Below are 24265 nucleotides of genomic sequence, written 5' to 3' on the forward strand. Positions count from 1 at the left end.
CGGTGTCGAGGTGCAAGGACAGCAGGCTCTTTCTGAACCATGTACACTATACTAAGAAACGTGGTGTTTGGAAAATGGACACATGGGGCTGGAGATGGCTCAGGGGTTAAGAGCCCTGGTTGCTCTCCTAGGTTCAATTCCTAGCATCCCCATGGCAACCCACAACTGTAACTCCAGTCCCAAAAGATTGCCCTCTTCTGGCCTCTATGGTCACCAGGCACACATCTATATATAGGCAAAACACCCAAACATATAACAATAAAATAAAACTACATCAAATCAAAAATGAACACACAAACCAGACATGGTGCCACATGCCTGTAACTCAAAAGGCTGAGATAAAAATACTGCTGAGAGTTCAAGGCAAGTCTGGGCTATAAAGTATAACCCTACTCAAATAAAGAAAAAAAAGAAAAGAAAAAAGAAAAAAAGAGAGAAAATTGACATCATAGTTTAGCTGCAGAATTTATTGGCTACCATAGAGCAAGAGAAACATCACATTTCTTCCCAAAACAGGTGCTCTGGTTAAGCAAAGGCAAGTACTGGACTGTTCCTTTGCTAATTCTAAAGATGCCCCATCAGGACTGCTGGTTCAAACCTGCCTTTCCCAGGTTTACGGTTTATTCATTGCTAGACTGCAGGTGCTGGTAAACAATCCCCCTGGCTGCTATTCTTCTTCATATTAACAGAAAAGTCCAAGACAGGAAAGACCACGAGCTGGACTCTTGGCCCTCTTTCTAGCTACCAGGCAGGCATCCCAGGTACCTACAGACAGGTAGAGCAGAGCAGAGCAGAGCAGAGCCAGCTGGACACATGCATCTGCAGCCCCACCCAGTCCATGCTGTGTCTCTCCAGAGTACACAGTTATCGTCCCCTTCTATCATCTGGGTCCAGTCTTCTCCAGATGCTCCATCTGCCCAGAATGTCAAGAGCAGCAAGGCTTTAAATGCCTTTGTGGGAGAGCCATGACTTTCCATCTCACTGTCCAGGGAATGTCGGTCTTTTTCTTGGTCTCGACTGGTTCAAGTAACAGCTGCACCTTTGGTGCAGTTATGGCCAAGCAAAGCTAAGGTATTTTCTGATCCAATAGAAATGACTTCATGCTCTGTGGTCCGTGACATCCACTCAGATGGAAAAACACTTTAAAGGAGTTAAGGCCACTGTCACTCTCACTGGAGCAAGGGCACTGGTCCTCACACAAGGGCAGGAGAAAGCGATGGGGCCTTGGAAGCCCAGCTGGCTGCCTTTGGCCTCCCTCAGCACAGGGTAAAGTGTCCAGGTCCCATAAGCCCTTTTTTTTCTGACATAGAATGACATGAAACTGGCAGAGTCTGGGAAAGACCTCATCTTCAAGGACACTGGCACCGTGCAAAGACTGGTTCAGGATTCCCCAGTGGACACTGAGGGCCAGATGACAAAGGAAGAGAGGTTACAGTACCTTCATGCCAGGAAACCCTGGGCTCATGCCAAATAAGAGGTGTGCCAACGCCTAGTGATGTCTGGTCTCCTTGAAACTTGTCCGGTACCGAAAGATGACAGAATCCGCAAACTGCCAGCTCTTCTCACAGAGGTGGGGGCCGGCGGGCGCTCAGAACAGAAGGGCTGAGGGGAACTGCTTAGGAGGAGGCAGCCCAAGCCAGGTATCTCAATGGTCCCAGCACCACTATGTCCTGCCTTGTGACCTTGAAGAGTCCCTGCACCTCTCTGGGTTTCAAATCCTTACCTGGGATGAGACTGCTCCCTCACCCCACAAGGTGACCTGATGCATAGGAACCAGAACAACCTCCAAGGATACAGCAAGTGTTTTTACACAGAGCTTCAGCGTCAGGAGGGGACCTCGGGAAAGTATATTGCAAGGATCTGACAGACAAAAGCGGTTTGTACTACAATGAAAAGACCATTGTGAAAATAGATCTGATCAGATACAGACCCTCCTGAGAGTAGATTCTTCCAAGTGTTCCTAGCAGCTGACCTGGCCCTGCCTGGGCTGTTCCTGACACTGGCTTGTACACCGCTCAGTCCTAAGGCCCATGCTTCCAATTCTCTGGAGTTAATATCCGAGCCCGGTTTTGCTCAAAGAGTTCTAACATTTTCTCCAAGTTGTGGTCAGCCTCAATCACCTGGAAATAAAACAAACAGGTCACAGGCTGCACTAGCCAACTCCAGCCCACTGGGGAGGGAGGCAGGAGGCTGAGAGACCAAGAGGGTCAGAACCACAGACTCCGGCTCCAGGGCAGTCGACACTCAACCGGATTTCCATGGAAGAATCATCCTGGCAACAATGCCCTTTCTTTTCACTGGGATTTGGAGTCTAAACCCAGGTACTCCAATGTCTAGACAAGCTCTCTGCCACTCTCCCACTTCCCAAACCCCTTTCAGGTTTGCTTTTCCCAGTGAAGGAAACAATAAACTCTGAACGCTCCCAGTGAAGAAGTCCCTTGACACTTCCCTCTCAGGGCTAGAATGTCTATGTGGCCTACAGACCAAGGCCATAAACAAAAGCCCATGATCCCCTGCTAGATATGTGGCAGCCCCAAGTAGCACCTGTCTGCCTGAGGAAATGCAGAAAGGGCACTAGAGCACAGAGCATACGCGGTAGGACATACAGATAAGCAGGACACACAAACACTGCTACAGTGGGACCAGAGCTCAGAGGCAAAGGAGTGTGGCACTGTATACCTCAGCACCTCCTGAAGTGCCACTGTGTGACAACTAAGGACAGCCACTGAGATGGCTTCAGAAGATACTGAGTCACATAACCGTGATGATGGCTCTGTGTCACCCACTAAAGAATAGGCCATATTCCCAAAGGTACAAATGCAAACACAGGTCCAGAGCAACTGGGAAACTCTTGTCGTGATGCTGTGTATGACATGTTACTAAAATAACTAGCCTTCTCAAGCCCACATCCCTCTGAGTCTCTGTCCAGAGCTCTTTTCTGTGGCATGGGTGACATTCTCTGGACCTTCCTCTCATAGGAAAGTTTCCACCCTGGGAGGAACACTGACTTACCAGAACAGGGGCTGCAGCTGGGAAAAGGCTACCAGTGACCAGCCACTCCTCGTAGAGGTGGTGAATAGCACTGAGGTATTCCTGCAACAGAAATACAACAGCTGTGGGAGCGGGAAGGGGGAAACCCACCCACCAACAGTCTTCTCACAGGGACAGGGCAAAGCAGAATTCTCAAGGACTATTAGGAAGTGACATGAACAAAGGCCCGTGTAACAACCAGCCTGGCTGTGGAATCAGCCTGCGATCTAAATGGTCATTGCATCCCCAACCGCCCACTGGTTCTTCCCCAGCTCCCACTTCTTGCCATTTCTCCAGTGGGAGACCCAGTTCTACCATGTGTTAATGACAGGTATTCCCGGACTGAGCAGATACACACTCTCCCTCTGGCTTGTCCTAAACGTTCCCTGTAGAGCATTCATTAGAGACTGCCCAGGCAGGCCACAAGGACCACTCCTGTGGAAAGCCTGATGTGGGGCTCCAAGACAAGAAGACAGATGCCCCCCACGCCTCTGTTACTTCCACTCTGGGAAGCCCTGACTACATGTACTCTCAGGCACTCAGCCAGTGTATGCTGGCTACCTGGTACCTCCTCCAGCAACACTCTGCCCTGTCTCAAAGGCCAGCCACAAACCACGCTGCCGCCTTCTTACCCACTGAACTCCCCCTGGGTACTAGGAGCCAAGCTTGTCCTAAAGACCTTGTCAAGCCCTTGGATAACGGCTTGGAAGAACTCCAGGCATGGCATTGCCAAGCCCCATGACAGCACAGACCGCAGTGCTCCATCCTCTGTCACTCCTGCCTTTAGATCTCAAAGGAAGTGCTCGGAGCAAGGCCTGGGCCTTCATGACTCGACTGTGCCTTGCTCGTCCTCAACAAAACGTGACTGAGCTTAGGAGATCAGACAGGCCTTTCAGCGCTCCACTTCATCTTAAGTCCAGAACAGCATGATGTCCCAAAAGAGCTTGCCAAGCCCCTATTATCCTTCAAGGAAAACTGCATATAAGGTACAATATTAACTGAGCCACTTCTCGGTGCCAGGCCCCAGGACACATGTTAAAGACAGAAGAAATAAGACCAAAATCTAAAATGTTCATATAAAGAGAAATGGGAACAAACACTGTCAATGTGCTATCCTGAGGGTTCTCACCATGGGAGGCCTAAGCCCAGTGTAAGGAAGGTCGGGGGAGGTAACATCACAGCTGAAGACAAAGAAACTACTGTACAAAGATACGTTTGTGCAAGTGCATGTTGTGTGCGCGTATGCATGTGCGTGTGTGAAGACAAACTACTGTCCAAGAGCAAACGTAATCTATAGTGTGCATGTATGTGTGTGTGCGTATGTGTGTGTATGTGCGTGTGTGTGTATGTGTGTGTGTGTGTGTGCGTGTGTGCAACGTGTGTGTGTGTGTGTGTGTGTGTGTGTGTGTGTGTGTGTGTGTGTGTGTGTGTGTGTGTGTGTGTGTGTGTGTGGGAGTGCAGAGGCTGAGTCAGGAACCACAGGAAGTAAAGTGGCCCTTGGACCCACAAGGGCTCCAAAGCCATAGAGGAAGCCAGAGTTCCCTTCTGTTGTACTTCCTGGTTTCTGCTACAGATAACCTTGATAACGTCATGATGGATGAGGAGGGAGGGCTGGCAGGATGAGGTGGAGGAGGTTGTGGTTCTTACCATCGGAATGACTTTCTCCTCTTCCCGGCACCTCATCTTTAATCTCTGGTAGCAGATTTCAGGAGTGGTTCGAAGATAAACTGAGAAGTAAAACCACAAGTGGCCCTGACTGCTGTGCTCCTGGTGTGGGAGCACAGACAGGGGCAGCACATGGGCTGGGCTGGAGAGCAGCTACCTTGGTCATGGCAGGAGCCTTACTAAGCCTGCTCAGTCTGTGTGACCAACAGGAGTCTTGATCAGGCCCCAATCCCCTTTCTTGTCCTCAGCCCCACAGCATCATCATGATGCTTAAAGAATTCCATTCTTAGACAGGGTCTGGCGAGCCATCGGCTTTAGCCATTACCCAATTTCTGCCCCTCCCACATGATACAGAAAAGCCATCAGATCAGAACAGATGGGGCCCCTGGAAGTAGTTGACCCAGGGGAAGGAAGTTTACAGAACCAAGGCTAGAGTTTCTTCACAGGCGGAAGAAACCCCTAAATTCTGCCTGCCTTTGGGGAGCTCTGAGAGAAGGAATCATGGGTGATAGGTGTCCCTGCCTGCTGTCTCAACAAGGTGGAACCTCCCAAGTATTCCCCAGCTGTGCCCAGGGAAGGCTCCAGGTAGGGGACAGAGAGAGACTGTCTTACCTATCAGATCAACAGAGACATCAATGTTCTTGATGATCCAGTCAAACCACTCAGACAGAATCGCATAGTCAACCTCGGGCATCTTCCCACTGCAATCAGAGGTCAAAGGTTTTTTATTCACCCATGTGCTATGTCATTTCCTCAAAGAACCAAGGGATGGCTTCTGTTTGGAAGGGCAGTACCAAGAGCATGTTGCATAATGTGGTCCAGAGGTGGCCGTGGTACCCTGATCATCTATCTGTCTGACTCCACCACTAGGAGATGGGAGCTGCCAGGACAGTGACTGATGGAGACTACTTTGGAACTGAACTCAAGTAGACAAAAGCACCTTTGTCTGCCCTCTAGACATGGAGACATCCTTCAAGTCAGGAGTGGATGAGAAAATCATTAGAATTCGTTTTCTGTGAAAATACTCATGGATTCGTGCCATGGACCACTGTTCAGCATAATGAGAAATGCAGTGGTTGATCTACCTCTGCAGCAAAAGCACATAGTAGCTGAAGGATGGTGTAGTAAAGCCATATGCAGGCAGGGGAAAGGCTCTGAACTTGATGCTCGATGAACACGGGAGGTTAAATTGTATGCATATGCCTGACCACACAAAAAATATATGTCCACACATTTGCAAAAAAAACACAGACATGCTGGCAGTGTTGTTCTCTGAGCTGCAGACGGTAGACTTTTTCTCCTTTGCTCTTTACTTTTCATACTTGAGCAAAGTACCAGTGCTCAAAACAAGAGTGAGGCAGCATTATTACATAGTTTAAATATTAAAACTGAAAAAAGCAAAGCTGGGAAAAGGGCTCAGTAAATAAGAGTGCCAGCTCTGCGAGCTGAGTGCTGAGTTCAATTCCCCATAGGAAAGAAAAGGGAAAAAAGCCAGGCATGGCCCTGGTGCCTATAAACCCGGCCCTGGGGTGCTGGGATGGACAGAACTCCCAGACTGGCAAGTCTAACCAAAAGACAAGCTTTAGTTCATTCAAGCCCCTATCTCACGAGAAGGTAAAAAAGTGATGAACAGGACTCAGTGCCCTTATCTGGCCTCCACACTCATGTATGAGCACACATACACACTGGGTTCTATAAGAAAGCAGACTGAGCATGCCATGAGGAGCAAGGCAGCAAGCCAGCAGCAGCACCCCTCCACGGCCTCTGCATCAGCTCCAGCCTCCAGGTTCTGTCCCTGCTTTAGTTCCTCCTGGTTCTAACTCCTCATGATGATGAGCTGTTCTATGGACCAGTGAGTGAAATAAACTGTTTCTTCTCCAAGCTGCTTTTGGTCATGGTGTTTCATTACAGCGATAGTAACCCTGACCAAATCAACTCATTACCTGAGCCACGGACAGCCACACTGTTCGCCATACTTTGTACTTGGTTTCCATTTAGTTCAGTTGAAAATACCTGATGCTCAGAAAACAAATCAAAGGCTGGTTGCAGCGGCATCCTAGCACTTAGGAGGTTGAAGCAGGAGGACTTTCTGATTGACACCAACCTGGGCTACATAAAATTCTTAGTCCCAGACTAGCCTAGGCTACACAATGACACACTATTTTAATTAAGACAGCAACCTGATAATTAAACACACTTTTTCCTGCCCCAGCCCTAAGTTCCAGCTGAGGATAGCATGGGGGTTCAGGCCCGAACCTCACCACAGTCCCACCTGCTCCCTACTGCATTAGCTGTCCTCCCTGTAGGGCTAACCTGGATCAGTGTGTTTCTGTGGCCTAGCCTCCTGGTTCTGGACCAGGGCAGTGGAGGTGGGGAGGACCTGCCCATTGTTCCCATGTGCCGGGTGAGCCAATGCCATGCTCCCAGCTGGGCCCACTCCACTCCTCTAGCCTGTCCTTAGGAAAGGAGGACCCAGCAGGCAATCTTGTAAACCTTTGCTCAATCCCTCTGCCCACAGAGCTTTCTACACTTCCTGTGTGGCTTCTTTAGTCATAGGATGCTTCTGCACCACCCTCAGCTTTGCATCATAGCCCAGTTAGTGCCACAGCTCAGACCTTCCTTTTTTCTGAGGACAGCATGAAGGTTCATCTTCCTCTTCAGCAATGCACACAAAGCTCTCTCGGACTGCTGTTGGCATAACTACACACTCTGCCCCCACCTCACCCAAGAGGTGGGTTTCTCCTTTTCAGTTCTCTTCACTTGTTCAAGATCCCAAAGGCAAGAACACTGAGAACACTGAGAAACTTTGCTTTAAGGAAATGTAGAACACCAATTCACGTCTGTTGGCTTTCCCAGAAACCCAAATCTTCAAAAAGAGATGGCAAAGCCAGGCCCCTACCTCCAGATCCTCAGCAAAAGGTTCCAAGGAACCTTAGGGAAAAGATCAACCTGGCACTGCCAGGTCAGCCATGAATAGACCTCTGTGTATGAAAGGGCTCTCTACCATGCACATTAGCAGCCTTTCCCTTGAGCATCACAGGAAGTAGGGAATCACCACTGAGCTTCCACAAGACATTTCCAAGACATTTTGGTCCAAATATAGGCTACCACTAAGGTTCTTCATTACTTATGGTACAGGCTGAAACATGTTGGTTGCAACTGTATTTTATCCACCATGTGAACCTGGTCTGTATTCCAAGCCCTAAAGAGGAAATAAAGATATTCAGATAGCCATTCAGATAGCTTAACTGACACAGGACACACTGTCGGCTTTTTGTTTATTTAGTGGTGATTTTTTGAGACAGGGTTTCTCTGTGTGACCCTGGCTGCCCTGGAACTCACTCAGTAGACCAGGGTGGCCTCACACTCAGAGATCTGCCTGCCTCTGCCTCCAGAGTGCTGGGATTAAAGACATGCACTACCATGCCCAGCAACCCTGACAGCTTTAAGAAAAGCTAGGTGCTATCCAACTGCCAGCCTGAACAAATAAATCTCTCTTCCTGCTGAAGGGTGCTGGGATCCATCCTCCATCTTGCTCCATCACCCAAGACACACTTCTGCCCACAAATCCCTAGTAAACTGCACTTTGCACAATCCTGGGTCTACCTGGCTCTTATTTGGTTTTTCAGCACTGTTTACATTTGGTGACTAATTCTCATACGGCAGGATGAGATGGGAACAGGAGGCAGAAAGCTCTAGACAATCTCTCTATGGCACCCCATTGTGATAACCCAGTGCACTGGGCATGCTGGAGTTACAAGAAGAGTGACTTTACAAGAACCCCAAATTCCCATCTTCCTCCCATTGGTCCTCTGAAGCTCTGATCGAAAACCCTTTGCACTGTCAAAACAGAAAGCCTTTGGCTGACAGCTGCCCCACTCTAGGCCTGGACAGAAGTCTGGGAACCTTTACCACAAAAAGTGTAAAAACCCGACCAGCAAACCTCAGGCAATACATGTGAAATGGAAATCACAGGCAGAGTGCAAGAAAGAAGAAACCTCGAACCATAAACCCTCAGTCCCAAGGACAATTCTCAGAGTTCAGTCTTGTTCCTGCAACAGAAGCCTCCTCCCCAGGAAAAGGGCTAAGGTGTAGGGATGGAGGGCTCCCTGTATCATACACATCATATTCCTCAACCAGAAGGTGCTTGATAAACATTGAAGTCCTGGCCCCAGCCGCAGTACTAAGGAGCCTTGCCTGTCAGTATGGTAACAGGGGCACCTCTGGGTTGTCCTAAATAAGAGAACTCTGGGAGCCTATCACTATTCCTCACCCTTTGCTTGATAATCATTCCTTGTCTTGAACTGTTGCTTCCACCTTTGGAATGGAGCTGGCTATGTGATCCTGTCTTAGCTCCTCCCTCACCAGACAGAGCCTAAAGTCAATCGCAGCAGGTCCAGTCCATGGGCCAGCTTCACCCCTTAACCCCTACACAAATGCCCCAGTGTCTAAGGATGAACAAAGCTGGTCCAGTTCTCAAGCCAATTACCTACCTAGAGAAGCTGATTCCGATGCCTGGTCTAGACTCTCTGCTGACCTTAGGGCTTAGGGCATGAGACTGGGGGTGGCAGGGGGCACTCAAGGCCACTCAATAAACATGGTATTTACTAAAAGATCATCCATTTTCTCAGGATAAGTATACAGACTAATGTCTAACATTTAGATATGAATAGAAAAACACAGACTCCTAGGATAAAGGATGATATTCAGAAGAAACACCCGAGTGGTTAGGAGGGCAAGGAGCTAAGTCATCCCCACAGAGGTCTGAGGGTCATGGCCCTCTCCCATGGCCCTGTACCCTGAGGCAAGTAGTCTTGCTCTCAGAGCACCCCAGTGCTGCAGCAGCCTCTGAACTACCTAAGGTCACATGTGGGCCAACAGTCTTTGGCTTCTTCTGAGAAAACAGGAAGGCTTTCAGGGAAGCCTGCTCTCTTGCAGGCTACACAACCTCAAAACAATCAGCTCACAAGGACAGAAACAAAGACTGAACTCTTCTGTGCTTCAGAGTCTCACAAAAATCCAAACCACAGGTGCTCGAGAAGTACAACCATAAAGTCACCAGGACAGGAAAGGAGCTGGAAAAGGAACAAAAGGGAGAAAAAGAGAAAGGGGGAGCTACATTCTCCTCCTCTGCCACCCACAAACAGCCCAGATCAAGGCCAAAGGAGAAGGGGTGGAGAGAGCAAGGATTTCAAACTCTCCCCTCACCTCTGGCCATTGTACTCCAAGTTAATACCTCACAAACCAGCCCAGCAAACAGCCTTCAAGAGAGAGGCAGTGCTGTCTCCCAGGTTCACAGGAAATCAATCAATCAATCTCTCTCTCTCTCTCTCTCTCTCTCACACACACACACACACACACACACACACACACACACATGCACACACACACAGGGCTGGGGCAGGACCTTAAGGAAAGCTGTGTTAGTACAGAGGGATCTGGGGAGCCAGGAACATCCTGCACAAGTGTCAGAACCAGCTGCCCAAGAAGTGGCTGTGGTACTGCAGGCTCAGAGCAGGAAGAAGTGGTAAGAATCAAGGGGAACCAGACTCACGGCTGTAAAGATGGAAACAGCTCAGAAAGGGCTGAAACTTCAGACTTCAGTCTGCAACCTGACTCCTCTAAGACCCTCCCAAATCATCAATACCTGAGCACAGAAGTGTAGCCCCCACCCCACACTGAGCCCAAAGCACTAGGGGGTCACTAGAAGCCTTCCAACCATCTAGACAAAAGCTTTCGCCTGTGAGGACAGAAGCTACACACGGCATAAGCACTGGGCAGACTAAATGCTCCAAGCATTGCAACCTTCATCCTCCCATCAGCCTTGCACTGTGCCACAGAACCCTCGGCCCTCTTGCCTGCCAACCCTGAACCCCTCAGCTCTCTCATCTGCCAACCCTGAACCCCTCACCTGCCAACCCTGGGTGTGGGACCAATGGGATGTGCACAGGGTGGAACAACTGTGAACATGCAGCTGTCTCCCACTGGGACTTTTGTCCTATGCCATGCACATGAGATGACAAGCCTATGCTTACTCCTGGTCCCAGAGGGGATGATGGGCAAGAGGGAGAGAAAGGAGTTGCCTGGGTTACCCTGGACAAGTCCATTCTAGTCCAGCCCATTCCCAGACATTTTGCTAAGCCCAGCCAATGTAAAAGGAGCCACCTGTCTTACCTCTCAACTGACCTGGCAATAAAGGAAGGTGGCTGTCACTACTGGACTTTGGGGTTGTTAAACAATATTATAAAGCAACAGAAGCTCATCAATACTGTTGGTGCTCCGTATCAGTCAGGTGGATAGGCAACTCCACCAGCAGTAGTTTAGGGTTGGGGAGATAGCTCTGCTGGTAAAGTATTTGTACTAACATGGCGAGCCAAGTTCAACTGCCAGATCCCATGTAAAAAGCATGGACGTGAGGCTACCTGCTTGTTATTCCAGCACTGAGACTGAGAAACAGGCAGATTAGGCCAGTCGGCCTAATAACGAGGCCAACTGAGCAGCTCTGTCTCAGAAAGCACGGTGGAGGGCTGGAGAAATGGCTCAGTGAGCAAGAACATTTGCTAATATTTCAAAGGACCTCGGTTCAGTTCCTAACACCCACATGGCTCACAGCCATCTGTAACTCCAATTCAAGGTAATCTAATAACCTCTTCTGTCTTCTGTGAACATACTGGAACACATACATGTATGTAAGCAAAAAACCATCATACACATAAAACTGAATAAACCTAAAGGAAAAAATATAGTAATATGGATAGTTCCTGAGAACCAACACCCAAGGTTGTCCTTTGGCCTTCACACGCCTACATACCCACACCTATGCACTCATACCTACAGGCCCACATCTACCTACACCTACACACACATATATACATATACACACATACACAAAACCAGTTGTTTAATAAATGATGGACTATACAAGCTACAGTACCTTCTATACAGGTTTTCTACAAAAATGTATCTTGCGCTGTAAATTGACCTTTCCATCAACCGTACAGGTGACATCTAAAGGAATGGAAAAAGGAATTTACTCTCAGGTAAGGAGGAGGAAGGTACAGGAAGCCCTGAACACTTGCCTATCCATCACACGGTAAACACCTCTCTTTGCTGAACAGAGACTGTGAGGAGAGGACGACAGGATGACAGAAGCCAAATCTGCCATGAGGCTCCCTGTGCATCTCCCTCTCCCTGAAGTTTACAGGGCAGAGGACAGTAAAGGAGCCCAGGACTGCCAGCGGCCCCACAGTACCTCTCACAGGAGAAGGAAGACTCACTAGGGGATGGAACACGCTGGCAACACTGTCTTACTGTCGCAGTCTAATGAGTGGAGCCCTGAGCCGGGAATCCGCCTACATGAGGACCTGAGTGTCTGAAGCAGAGCCCCAAAAGGCTAGGGCTGGGGAGGCTCTGCCTGCTGAAACTGACAAGTCAACTGCCCAGCAGGGAAGAGGCTGGACAGCACCTTTCTGCATGTTGCTCACACCCTCTAAGGATCATCTTTCCCTTGTCTACAATGCCCCTTTGGAGAGCAGGAGGGACTTGCCTGTCTGACACCTGGTGGACAAACAGTGTGGCCCAGAGCACATTCAAGCCCACAGCCTCCTGTCTGCTTACCTCTCGGCCCTCCGGGATCTCTGCTCACCCACCTGCTTCCTTCCATCTCTTCTGTCCATGCTCTCCTATCCTTCGCTGCCCATCTTTTTCTGGCTCCCTCTTCAGCCATCTCTCTCCTGCTTAGTCCAACCAGCTCTGTCTCTGCCTCCTTAGCAGATTTCAGCCCGTATCCCATAATATTCACATATTATCAGATGTAATTAGAATGCCCATCTAGGCAGAACAGAGCAGAGCAAGCCAAGGGGAAGGTGCTAACAGTAGGTGTTCTGCTCTCTATGCTTTGGGAAAACATTTGGAAAGGACAAATTCCTATTATTCTAAAGAGTTTATTCACGTCTGTCAATTTGAAAAGATACATATTTATGCCGACAGAAAATGAGACCTACAGCTGCAGGTAACCAGACTTGGAGTAAACTGCTCAGCCTAACGACTGTGCTAACACGATTGGCTTTAGGGGTATCCTGTCTTCTACATGGAAAGGCTCTAGCTATGTATAAAGCTTGCCCAGAGGTAGCAACCATGGTCACCCTTGCCACCTTACCGCCTAAGATACTCTGCCCCTGCTAATGGAAGGGCCTAAGTATTGCTATGTGCCCTGTCCTGCCCCTACACCTGGTTGTGACCCAAGGTGAATTAGAGTCTTTCTGGGATGTGAAAGCCAGACCTCACAAAGGTCTGATCAACTGTCCTCAAACACAGACACACAGAACACATGTCCAGGAGTTCTGCACAGACTCCTACACTTTAGCCCTAGATTTTCTGACTCAGTAGATCTGGGGAGGAGCTAGGAAATGCACACTTCTACCAAGTCCCCAGGTGACAGTGATGCTGCAGTGCAGGGAACTCTGTGTTAAAGGATGGTTAACAGTTGGAATCACACAGGGCTGTGACACGAATCTCAGTTGTGTGCATGTGAAAGAAGATGGGTCGTCAGCCATCTTTTGGTATAACAGAGAAAATCCATCGGCCTTCATACAGAAGCCAGAGAGGAACTCAAGGCTTGATAGCAAGTAAGACAACTGTAGTTTAGATGTCTGAGACTAAAGGAGACACGTCAGAGACCAGAAGGACAGCCTCAGAAGGTTGCATCATGGGTATTATCCTTATCAACTTTTCATCTGATTACAAACGTGAGCTCGGGATGGCACCAGGACAACCACCTGGAGGACAGGAGACCTTGCTGAAGTCAAAGATTGCACAGCATAAAGGCCCAAAGGGACGTCATAGTGAATGTCTCTATCTGACAACACCTTCAAAAACAAATCTGAAGGATGCTTACAGGTTGAAATGAGACCTGCAACATACCTGAGGACGAGTGTGCTGGTCCAGCATGGTGAGCTGCACATATGTCTGCAGCGTGAGGCCCCACCGACTGGCATCATGGTACATGAGACTCTGCAGAATGGAAAACAAACACTTTGTCTCCAAGTGGCAAGTGCGGGCCCCAGGTCTAGAAGCCCGAAAGCCATTTCAGGAAACCTACAGGTGCAGGGCTAGGGCCAGAGATGTAGGCTGTAGGATTCTCAGAGTAGGGTGGGTAGAGACAGATGTGAACACAATTATGAGAGAGCCCCTAACAGCCAGACCAGGATGTGCTCCTTGAGGAAAAAGCACTCAGACATTCGTAGTTGGCCTTTGAGTTTCCCTGTGGTCTGTTCTCTATTCAGCAGCCAAAGTGAGCTTGCTAACATCTCCCTTGTAGGAACTTTGCATTGTGTTCAGATCAAATCCAAACCCTCATCTGAACCACAGGCCCTAAAAATCCACTGCCATCCATTTGTCTCTTACCCTTCTTTCTCTGGCCAATCAGCTTCCAGCCACACAAGCTTCTATAGAGCTCTGCAAACATGCCAAACGGCCCCCATCTCAGGGCCTTTGTACCTGCCTCTTTTACTTCTCCTTCGGGTGTCTGCAGTGCTTCCCTAACTCATGTGTGGGTCTCTGACAAATGTCACCTTAACAGAGATGCATTCTCCTACCTACCCTAATAAAACAGAGGCTGGCCCTCAATCATTCCATTACTATGGATAAAAGCACTTCCTGATCCAGTGTGCTCTCAAGGAATCTTTTGCTTCTCTCTTTGGGGGTGCGGGAGTAGGGGTGGGGGTGTGTGTGTGTGTGTGTGTGTGTGTGTGTGTGTGTGTGTGTGTACACGCGCACATGCATACTTGGGGAAATGGGTGGGAGTTCTGTCTGGAGAGAGAAGAGGGAAGACCAGGTCTTCCTGTACAGACAGGACAGTCAAGAACTTGGGATTTTCCTGCCTCAACTTTTACAAGTGGAGAGATCACGCATGTGACACTATGCTAGCTTCTTTTCTGCACTTTTATTTTTGCTTGGTTTTGATTTTTCTTCTTGAAGTAAACTAATGGCACTCAAGCCCTCAGCACTGGGAACTAATTTCCTAATTATGGGTGAAAGAAAATCTCAGCACAGAAGCTGGATGACTGCAGAAACAAGTAAATTTCTGTATCACAGAAGCAGTGCGGTGACCCATAACTGTCACACAAGCATCAGTCTTGCATCTCCAACCAGCAGAAAGTAGTGGAAATATATCTGATGATGATGGTGGTGGTGGTGATAGTGGTGATGATGATGAAGATGATGAAGATAATACCCATAATGCAACCTTCTGAGGCTGTCCTTCTGGTCTCTGAAGTGTCTCCTTTAGTCTCAGACGTCTAAACTACAGCTGTCTTACTTGCTATCAAGCCTTGAGTTCCTCTCTGGCTTCTGTATGAAGGCCGATGGATTTTCTGTTATACCAAAAGATGGCTGACGACCCATCTTACTCCACATGCACACAAGTGAGATTCGTGTCACAGCCCTGTGCGATTCTTATTTAAAAACTGAGCTTTTGTCTTCTCTAACTAGCATCCTTTCACCTGCTGTAGCTCTCCTCACAGCTCATGTCACGGCCACCACAGTCTAGTACCTGTCTCCTTCATCTCCACACTGGATCTTAGGGCCAGGAGGCCAGAGACTTTATTAAACTGTTCAGTGTCCCAGTGTGCAGAGCAGCGTCTGCCACGTACAAGGTATGTCATAAATCCTCTCTGAAAGAGAGGATTCTGAAAGAGCAAGCAGATTCTAAAGCCTCGGCAACACAGCTGTGTGCTAGCAGACACAGTGCTGTCTGCTGTGGACCTGAGTCTAGCAAACCCCACGAGCTGCTGCCACAGCACTGCGAGGCACTGCTAACCTACACGGCCATTTTCTTAGTTGAGAAATACTAAGCGCCCCATACCATAGCATGGGGCCCAGAAACACGGTTCCTTTCTTCATCCCCTCTGGTAGTATCTGCCTTCTATCAGTCTTTTTTTCAAGCAGGTAGCACGAAGCTTTCTGAGTATGGGAGGAAGAAGAGGCGCGTGCTCATTACGGTCCCTTGCTCTCTAACCCTGCCTTGGGAAGGAAGATAGGTAGCTTCGGGGTAAACCACAGGGATCCATTACTGGATACTGTGAAGCCCAAACCCAAATCGGAGGCTCATCTAGAAACCTGATGATCTGGAATGAGGTCCAAGGAAAATTAAGCCACTTGCAATGTTAGAGACAACATTAGAGGTTCCTGGGCTTCGTGCAAACACATCCAGGCCTCAGAAATCCCTGGTTCACCATTCTCCATTCCTCCAAATCAGCTAACAGTCAGGTCAGACTGACTGTACTGGGCTCAGGTTTCAGCACCAGCATTCCTAGGTGCTCTCAGGGAAGGTGGCATCTGTGCAACAGACAAACTACTCACCAGAGGGTTATGACCGTGGATATTTCTCCACTTGAGCACAGGCTCCATTAACACCTGGAAGGACAGAAAACATGTGACAGCGTGCCAAGTGTAGAATACAGACAGACTGGCACTATAGGACAAGGGTGGGACGAACCCTCTGAATGGCCACAGCTCCTTCTAGGTGGGGAAGTCCTTCCTATGGCTTCCAGAAATAACCTGCAAATGACTGCAAATGAGTTCAGTCTAAAGGGGAGTAGGCTTAGCAAAGTAAACCAAGCTCTTCACAGCTTGGAGACAAACACAGGTGGCCTCCCTGAAATCCCCAGCCTTAGCTGGGTCTGACCCTGACACACATGACCTGACAGGTGAGGACTCTCCACAGGGACAGATCCAATTGCATGAACATAGAAACTGGCATACAAGATGAAATTCGTTAGCAAATTTGGCTCATGTAATTACGGAGGCCAAGACCTGTGTGCCATGACAAGCTGTCCACAGCTTGGGTTCTGGGGAAGCAAGCAGCACAGCTCAGTCTAGGTCAAAAGCCTGAAAACAGGGAGGTCATTGGTGTGATGCTAAGTATGAGGCCGAAACCCTGGAACCTGGGACCTCTGGCTAAGTCTCAAAGTCCCAAGGCCGGAAAGCTTGCAGTTCTGAGGAAGGAGGAAACCCTTTTCTTTCCTTTTTTGTTCCATCCAGGACTGTGGCCAACCATATGGCCTGTTATATTAAAGGTGGATATTGGATGTTGGCCCGTAAACCGGGAAAGGGAATAACACTCGAAATGTAAATAAGAAATACTCAAGTTAAAAAAATAAATTAAAAAAAAAAAAAGGTGGATATTCCCTACTTATTAAGGCCACCAATTTAAATATCAGTCTTCTCCAGAAACACCCTCTAAACATGTATACAGGTAATATTTCATTAGCTCTCCAGGCCCAGTCCTGCCTCCTTGTTACTGGGGTTATGTTGCAAGATCCCCAGTGGATGCCTGAAGCTTCAGATACAATGCTGTGCCTTTTTCCCCTATACTAGACAGAGGGATGGTTTACATAGGCAGGGTGAGGGCTCACTGGGTACATCATACTACAATGCACAATTTAAATTTTATGACTGTTTACATCTACGAGTTTCTACTTAATACTTTCAGATCCTAGTTGACTCCAGTAACTGAAACCACACTTCAGTGTGGGAGGCTGCTGTAGTCTTTATTTCTGGCAAGCTGCCACCTAAAATTAACTATCATACCATATAAATTTTATAAGCCAGTTATCATTTGATTCCTCGTGTCAGCAGAGGTAATTAATAGTGCTTACCTCAGAAGGGTTAAGCAGATGAGTACAGAATCAATTAGATAATGCCATAAACACTTAACACGGTGCTTTGGATAATTTTAGCTACTGCTTGGCTACTGTTGCTAACTGGTCCCAAGGTCTACAGTGGGAACATAAGCACTTTTCATGTTCTATTCAGAGGGTCACCACTCAAGGCAGGTGCTGGGTTGCTAAGACACCCTTTTCCAGTCTGGTGATTGATGAGACATCACCCAACACTGACAGTCAATATTAACTATAACAGCACCAAATCTGCAAAGAGAAAATGTACCTGGAGGGAGACGGGGCAGAACTCCCAAGTATACTTGCCCGGTGGAGTCACACAAGATTTTCCCAGCAACAAGTTGTGACAACACATGTCAAGTGCTGTCCACCAGGGAAGCTGACCTGGCCCTGGGAGCTCAGGGATCCCATAGGTACACAGGCTAATGCTGCCTGGCACACACCCAAACCCCAGCTCCCCAAGAAGCAAGCAGTTGTTCAGGATAACAGGACTTGTGTTGTGGCCCCAAACAGGGGCCACAAGCCACATGCAACCACGATGACCTTGAAGTTTGACCACAGATGCTCCTCTTCTTACAAGGGGGCTGTATCCTCACTTGAAAATAGCCTGAGTTGAGATTCATTATATACTAATCTACTGAGCATCTCGGTGCTGTTTTACTGAATGTGTGCTGCCTTGGCAGCCCTGTATAGTCAAGTAAAATCCTAAGTTGAAACATTATGACTTGGGGACTATCTGTCCAGATACTATGGACTATGAGTCCAGATCCCAGGGATTTAGTATCAAACACAGAATGTGAACAGCCCATTTATTACTTTAATACTGACTTCATGTTGACATGTTAGCATCTGGGGTGTCTTACAAAGCTCCTTCTGCTTCACTCCACGAGGCTGTGGACCACACTGGCGGCTGGCATCAGTCTTCTGCTGGACAGGGCTACCTGTGCCCCATATCACTTATTCCACTGAGGTGTTTCAGGTTCCTGCAAACCCACTGTGAGAGCCATACCTCGACGTCTGTTGTGTTGGAGAAGAACTCCAGGCATGTTGTCTTTCCACTTGCAATATTGCCCTCAATACAAACCTGGCGGAAGACAAATGTACATTAGGGATAGAGATGATGCTCCCAGGGAATCGTGACCGAACAACTAGGCTCGGGTAAATAGCCCACTTGGTGCTGGCCAGGACCCTGCCACAGGAACCCCCCAACATCCCACCAAACGGTAGGAAAAAGCATCCCTCATGCTGAGCCCTTCTGACACCCATGTGACCCATCCACACCTGACCCAGCCCCACTTATTCTTGTTTTAACAATAAGCTAGGGGTCAAACCCACAACACACACACACACACACACACACACACACACACACACACGTCTATCAAGCTGTCTACCCCTGGACTACATCCTCAGTTCAAACCAACACTCCCCTCTCCCCACCCACCACCTGTCACCTGAACCACAACACAACTTGCCTGCCCAGTCAAGTTCGGAGCCCTTCCCTAGATCCACCCTGATGTGTGTCAGCTAAAAAAAAGTGTTCCACTTCCTTAACCTGACTCTGATCCATATCTTTGAGACTGAAAAGCAGTGTGTGTTGTCCAGGATCCAATTGCAGATTGTACAGAGAAGCCCTCAACTGATATTTGGGTTTTGGTTCCAGCAGATTACAATGGTTGCACAGTTCATTATAAGACAAATGGCTCCTTCAGACACTCTTACACATCCTGAGTCACACAGAGACATGCCCACCCTTTCGTACAGTGGTCTGTTGCTTCACACCCTGGCTGAAGTACTCACCATATGTGGTGATTTGCCAAGGCAGTAAACCTGGTCAGTGGGTTAATTACACCTAGGTCTTCTTATGACCTGTGATGCCTGTCACATTCCACACATAACACCTATCACATCTCTCCTTACCACACCCAATATAAAACTCTCCCTACCAAGTACACTGTTGATTGGCAGCAAAGACCTCCAGCTTTGACCCTAACAAGTGCCCAGAATGGACAGTGACATTTCCCATGGATGCAAGGCCATCCACCAATCCCAGGTCCCTGTCAGCTCATATGATAGAACCCAGAGTAAATACAAAATGAACCCAAAGGAGTAAAGTAAAGAACAAAAAGCCGCCCCAGAGGGCACTACTGGGCCTTTTGCTGCTGTTCCTTCGTGAAGATGACCTTTGTTCGTGGGAAGACCACATGCCTGGAGTTCTTATCCAATACAGCACTCAAGCTAGACATCACTCTATAGCTGATATTTCTTTCCTGTTCACTACAAAGACGCCATTGCTGTTCAGACTGTTTGAAACACTTGCCCCTACTCCCACCACGAAATCCTCAAGAGGGATGGTAAGTGTAGACTTCAAATGTGCTCAGCTTCTTCTCCACCCTTCCCCATAGAGCAAGCAACATATAAATGAGAACACAAGAGGAAAAAAGGATAGTCTGGCAAAGGAAGGCTTCCAATTTTTTTCTTTTTTAATGGGGGTTCACTATGTAATCCAGACTGGCCTGGAACTTGTAATCCTCCTATTTCAGCTTCCTGAATAGAATTACAGGCATATACCACCATACTCAGCCCAGATCCTTCTTTTGTGAGTGTATATGTGTGGGCACATGTGTGCACTCATGCGTATGCATGCAAAAAACAGACTCCAGGTATCTTCCTTGAGCATTCTCAACCTTATTTTTTAAGGCTAGCATGGAATTCTCCTGTCTCTGTCCCACCCACCTACCCCTCCCCGACAGGGGTGACAGGCACATGCTTTGCTTTTTATGCAAGGGTTGGGGGTCCAAACTTGGGTCCCCATGCTTATGTAACAAGCACGTTACCCGCTAAGCCACCCCACCAGCCTCTGCCTGACATCTAAAAATATTTTGAGTGGTGTCTGCCCACAGAAGAAGTTTAAGTCATCACATAGAAAATATCACCCACAAACTCAATGCAAAGGTAACACCATTGTCTTTTGGCCTATTCCCTCATTTTTGACTCTTTCAATTGCTGGCTGGAGGCCTACTATGTGCCTAGCACTTCAGATGGAAAATCTGGTCCCACCCTCCACAGTGTTCACAGTAAACGTGAGGGTAGCAAAGAAAGTAACAGACGATTGCAGAGGTAGGAGGATGTGCTGCCGAAGTATGCAGGCAGCTTGGCCCAAAGTTCTGTGTCTGTGCTGCAACTCGGCCCACTTTCCTTGAGACAGGGTCTAATTTCCAGCCACTGTGACTGGCGTGGATGAGCACCTTTCTCTGGAGCTGGGAATGGAACTTATCTGATGCTTGCTAAGCACACACTACTGACTGAAATCCACCCCTACTCTCATTTTCACTTTTAGTTATCTGAGACAGAGTTGGGTTGGAGAGATGGCATGTTCTCCAACGTATGCCTGTTGTCCATGAAGACCAGAAAAGGGGGTGGGGAAGTGGGATTCAGATCCCTTAGAATTCGAATTAAACAGTTTGTGGACTGTCATGTGTGTGCTAGGAACAAAAACCTGAATCTTCTGTAAAATCAATGACAGCTCTTAACTGCTGAACCATTTCTCCAGCCTTGAAGACCAAGCCTCCTCTCCCTGTGACATCACTCCTCCTTCCCTGGGTCATTTCATCCTCCTGACTACCCCCACTGACCCCCAGGAGGGGCAAAGGGGGGGGCACACCTTCTACCCTCCAGAGGCATCAGGTACTCCAGCTACCTTTTCCCAAGCCATTCGAGCTACAGGCTTTCAGTTCCCTTACGGAAATGAGCCCCTGACCACTTGTAGTGACACACCCCCAAAATCCCAGCATTCAGGGGTTGAAGAAGGATCACAAGTTTAAGGTACATGGCAAGATGATCTCAAAGGAAGAGACAGAACCCTTGGGCTGATGGTAACCAAAATGTTGCCTCAACATTTAAACCTGTCCCACGTGCACTTCCTCTGACCTTCGACCTCATAGCCCTACCCCCAGAGCCCACCTTGTGGACCCTCATGGATTCTCTGGTCTCCCCTAGACAGCAGAAGGTAATGGGAACACTCCCCCCCCCCATCTGGGCTGGGCAATCGGCAGTGAAGCAAATAGGGACATTTTAAAACTGTTGACATTACTCAATCAGCATCTTCTGTAGTTCACACATACCGGAAGAAGAGTACTACCTGAACACCCCACTCCCACCTGTACACGACAGAAATGGCTAACAGTGGTGGGATCTGGGGAAAGGGCCAGGGGCCACAAGAAGGAAGAGAAACCTTATCCCTGGATAACGTCTGGGGTTTGTTTTCTCACTGTGTATCGAACACTGTTTGGCTCGTAGCTGGAGAAGGCATGCAGAGAGAAACTTACCACTGCTTTTTTCTCCTTATCTTTTTCTCTATCTTTATCTAAAAGAAAAGAAAAGACATCGATGTTTCAATTACTCACTCTGCTCTGTGCTGACCTGGTAAATGACCAGATTCTGTATGCTTGCTCCTTGGCTTATGTTTACCATTCTTAGAACTCTCTACGGTTGGGTCCTGTATGTGACACTGTATAATGGCAGGCTGGGTCTAGGTCCACTTGTGCTTGCTTACTTCCCTTCGCTTGGTCCATTCTACTTTCCGTTTCACCTGGATTGTGTGCTTAGGGTCGTCACAGTGCACACAAGAATAACCTACACTCGAGAGATTCCGAGGGGTGGGTTTAGACTTAGGGCTGGGACCCAGGCTGTCTGTTCTCTAGGCCAAGGCTGGCAACACTGCCAACCCACCTGGCAGCAGCCCGAGACCAATGAAAGCCATGCCACCTGGTTTCTATTTCAGAAGAGAGAGATCCGCACTGCCAGCAAGAGTAGGAGAAAGTCAGAAGCCTGAATTCGCCCTCTGGGTCCGCAGACACCTGCATCCACTGAGAGCTGATTAAATACAGCCTGTGCCCTAACTAGCCACCTCCCAGGCTTAAAGAATCCGAACAAAAAAAAGGGGGGGAAGGGGGGCGTCGAGAAGCCGCGTTTGGGCCCCACCTAGTGCGGGTCCAGACAGTTCTTTGGGCTCCACAGTCCCCAGGCCCTTCCTAGGGACTAGCAGGTGAGGGGGCGGGGTCCAGCGGCGCCCCTACGAGGTGGCACAAAAGTACTAGTTACCCGGAGGACAGGCGCGGCGAGGTGCCCACAGCGGCCCAGCGCCCGAATCGAGACTCCCGGGGCTCCCTGAGCTCCCCGGGCCCATGCTGCGTAGCGACCGGGCAGCCCAGCTACGGAGCGACCGCAGCAGCATTGCTTCTAGTTCATGTGCAAGTCCCACTTCCTTCCGGTGCGTCCTGGAGCCCAGCCCCACCCCTCGCCAGGTCCCGCCCCACCCCTCGCCAGGCCCCGCCCCTTAAGGGGTCCGCTCGTTTTTCTCCCTCTAGACTATGCGGAAGAAATTCAAAGTCAGGATTGTCCTGCTAACAGACAGCAGAATGGCCCTGACCCAAGTAGACTTAGAGACTCGATTGCTAATAATGCCGGGGGAAGGGTGAGGCGGGGGGGGGGCCAAAGGGGGGTGGATCTCTTTGGTTCCTTAGTATATCTGATTACTTCCTAGGTTGCCGCCTCCATCCACACCTAGCCCCACCTATTCAGAGGTCCTGTATTTTCATTCTAAGGACTCTGCAAGTAAACCTTGTCAACTTGGGAACATTTTTCAAGCTTGTCCTTGAACTTTAAAGGTCCCTCGGTTTAATTCCCATCATCACAAAAAGCAGTGTGAGGGACACAGGTGAGAGGGAATGAAAGCCGTTGTTTCCCAAGCCCACAGTCTTTGGCAACGTTTGGACTTTAATGTTGGATCCCTCGGAGAACGTAAATCTCTACTAAATGGACCAAAAGGGTTAAGAAAAAAGCATGTTAGCCCCACGCGTAAGCAGGGAGCAAAAATAAACCCGGATTAGGTGCAGCTTGGGTACTATAATTCACTCATTCAAGACCAATAAACCCGGATGTTGCCACCTTGACTGTATATGGGCAGTTACAATGTGTGAGTAGAGAAGTTTTCCACTACTTCCAGGTGGCAAGATGCTGGCAGTCATCTTGGGCATGAAGAAGAAAGACATTTTCAAGTTTTTGCTTTTAGATCTGTAACCAGAAGCCATCACCCCAACAGAGCTTCCTGTTTACTTACCAGGCATCTAGCAAAGGCAAATCTAATCTTCAAAATCAAAGTCAACCTTTTTTTTTTTTTTTTTTTTTTTTTGTGAGCATCTTAGGGTGAGGTTGTTGGTAACTGCTGATCAGATTCAGCAGAATAAACTGGTCTTAGATGGGCAGGGTCCAAAGCGGTCGAAATGGACTGGGTCGGTGTACTAGTTAGTTCTTATCAACGCAACACAAACTAGAAACACCTCAGGAAAGGGAACCTCAGCTGAGAAATTGGCTGTGTCAGATTGACCTGTGGGCATGTCTCTGGGCGTCTTCTTGTTGCTAATGGATGAAGGAGGGCCTCCTCACTATGGGCAGTACTGTCCCTGGGCAGGTGAGCTGAGGGTATTTATGAAAGAGCAAGACAGAGAACTGAAGCCAGTAAACACTGTTAGTTCTTCCATGTCTCTGCTTCAGCTTCTACCTCAGGTTCCAGCCTTGAGTTCCTGTTTTGCCTTCCCTTGGCTATTATAGGCTGTAGCCTGTAAGCCAAACAACCCTTTATTCCCCCAAGATGCTTTTGGTTAGTGTTTGTTTTATCACACAGAAGCAAACTTGGACAGGTGGTTATGCAAGTACCTAAGAGAATTCACAAGACTTAACTCACATAACGGAAGTGACACATACTTCCTGTGTCTGAAATGAAGTGCTCCGAGATGGTGTAGTCCTGGCTACACTGGAGCCCTTTAGAAACTGTGAGACAGCTAAGAGCAGTGGGAGGCAAAAAGTGCTCCAGAGACAGACAGTCTTGC

The 24265-nt window shown here is 48.5% G+C and overlaps 1 protein-coding gene across 1 annotated transcript; it reads right to left on the minus strand.

Moving 5' to 3' along the window:
• Positions 1-440: 440 nt before the first annotated feature.
• Tk2 (thymidine kinase 2) lies at positions 441-22636 on the minus strand. Its single transcript, XM_032887620.1, has 10 exons — positions 22479-22636; positions 21704-21741; positions 18385-18459; positions 16057-16110; positions 13618-13707; positions 11630-11703; positions 5308-5396; positions 4678-4757; positions 3013-3093; positions 441-2120 (listed from the first exon to the last, which is right to left on the minus strand). The coding sequence occupies exons 1-10, from the start codon at positions 22609-22611 to the stop codon at positions 2022-2024; spliced, it is 813 nt and encodes a 270-aa protein (XP_032743511.1). The 5' UTR covers positions 22612-22636; the 3' UTR covers positions 441-2021.
• Between the last annotated feature and the right edge of the window lie 1629 nt (positions 22637-24265).

Source organism: Rattus rattus, chromosome 17 (assembly GCF_011064425.1).
Source record: "Rattus rattus isolate New Zealand chromosome 17, Rrattus_CSIRO_v1, whole genome shotgun sequence".
In the NCBI taxonomy this organism is placed as follows: Eukaryota; Metazoa; Chordata; class Mammalia; order Rodentia; family Muridae; genus Rattus; species Rattus rattus.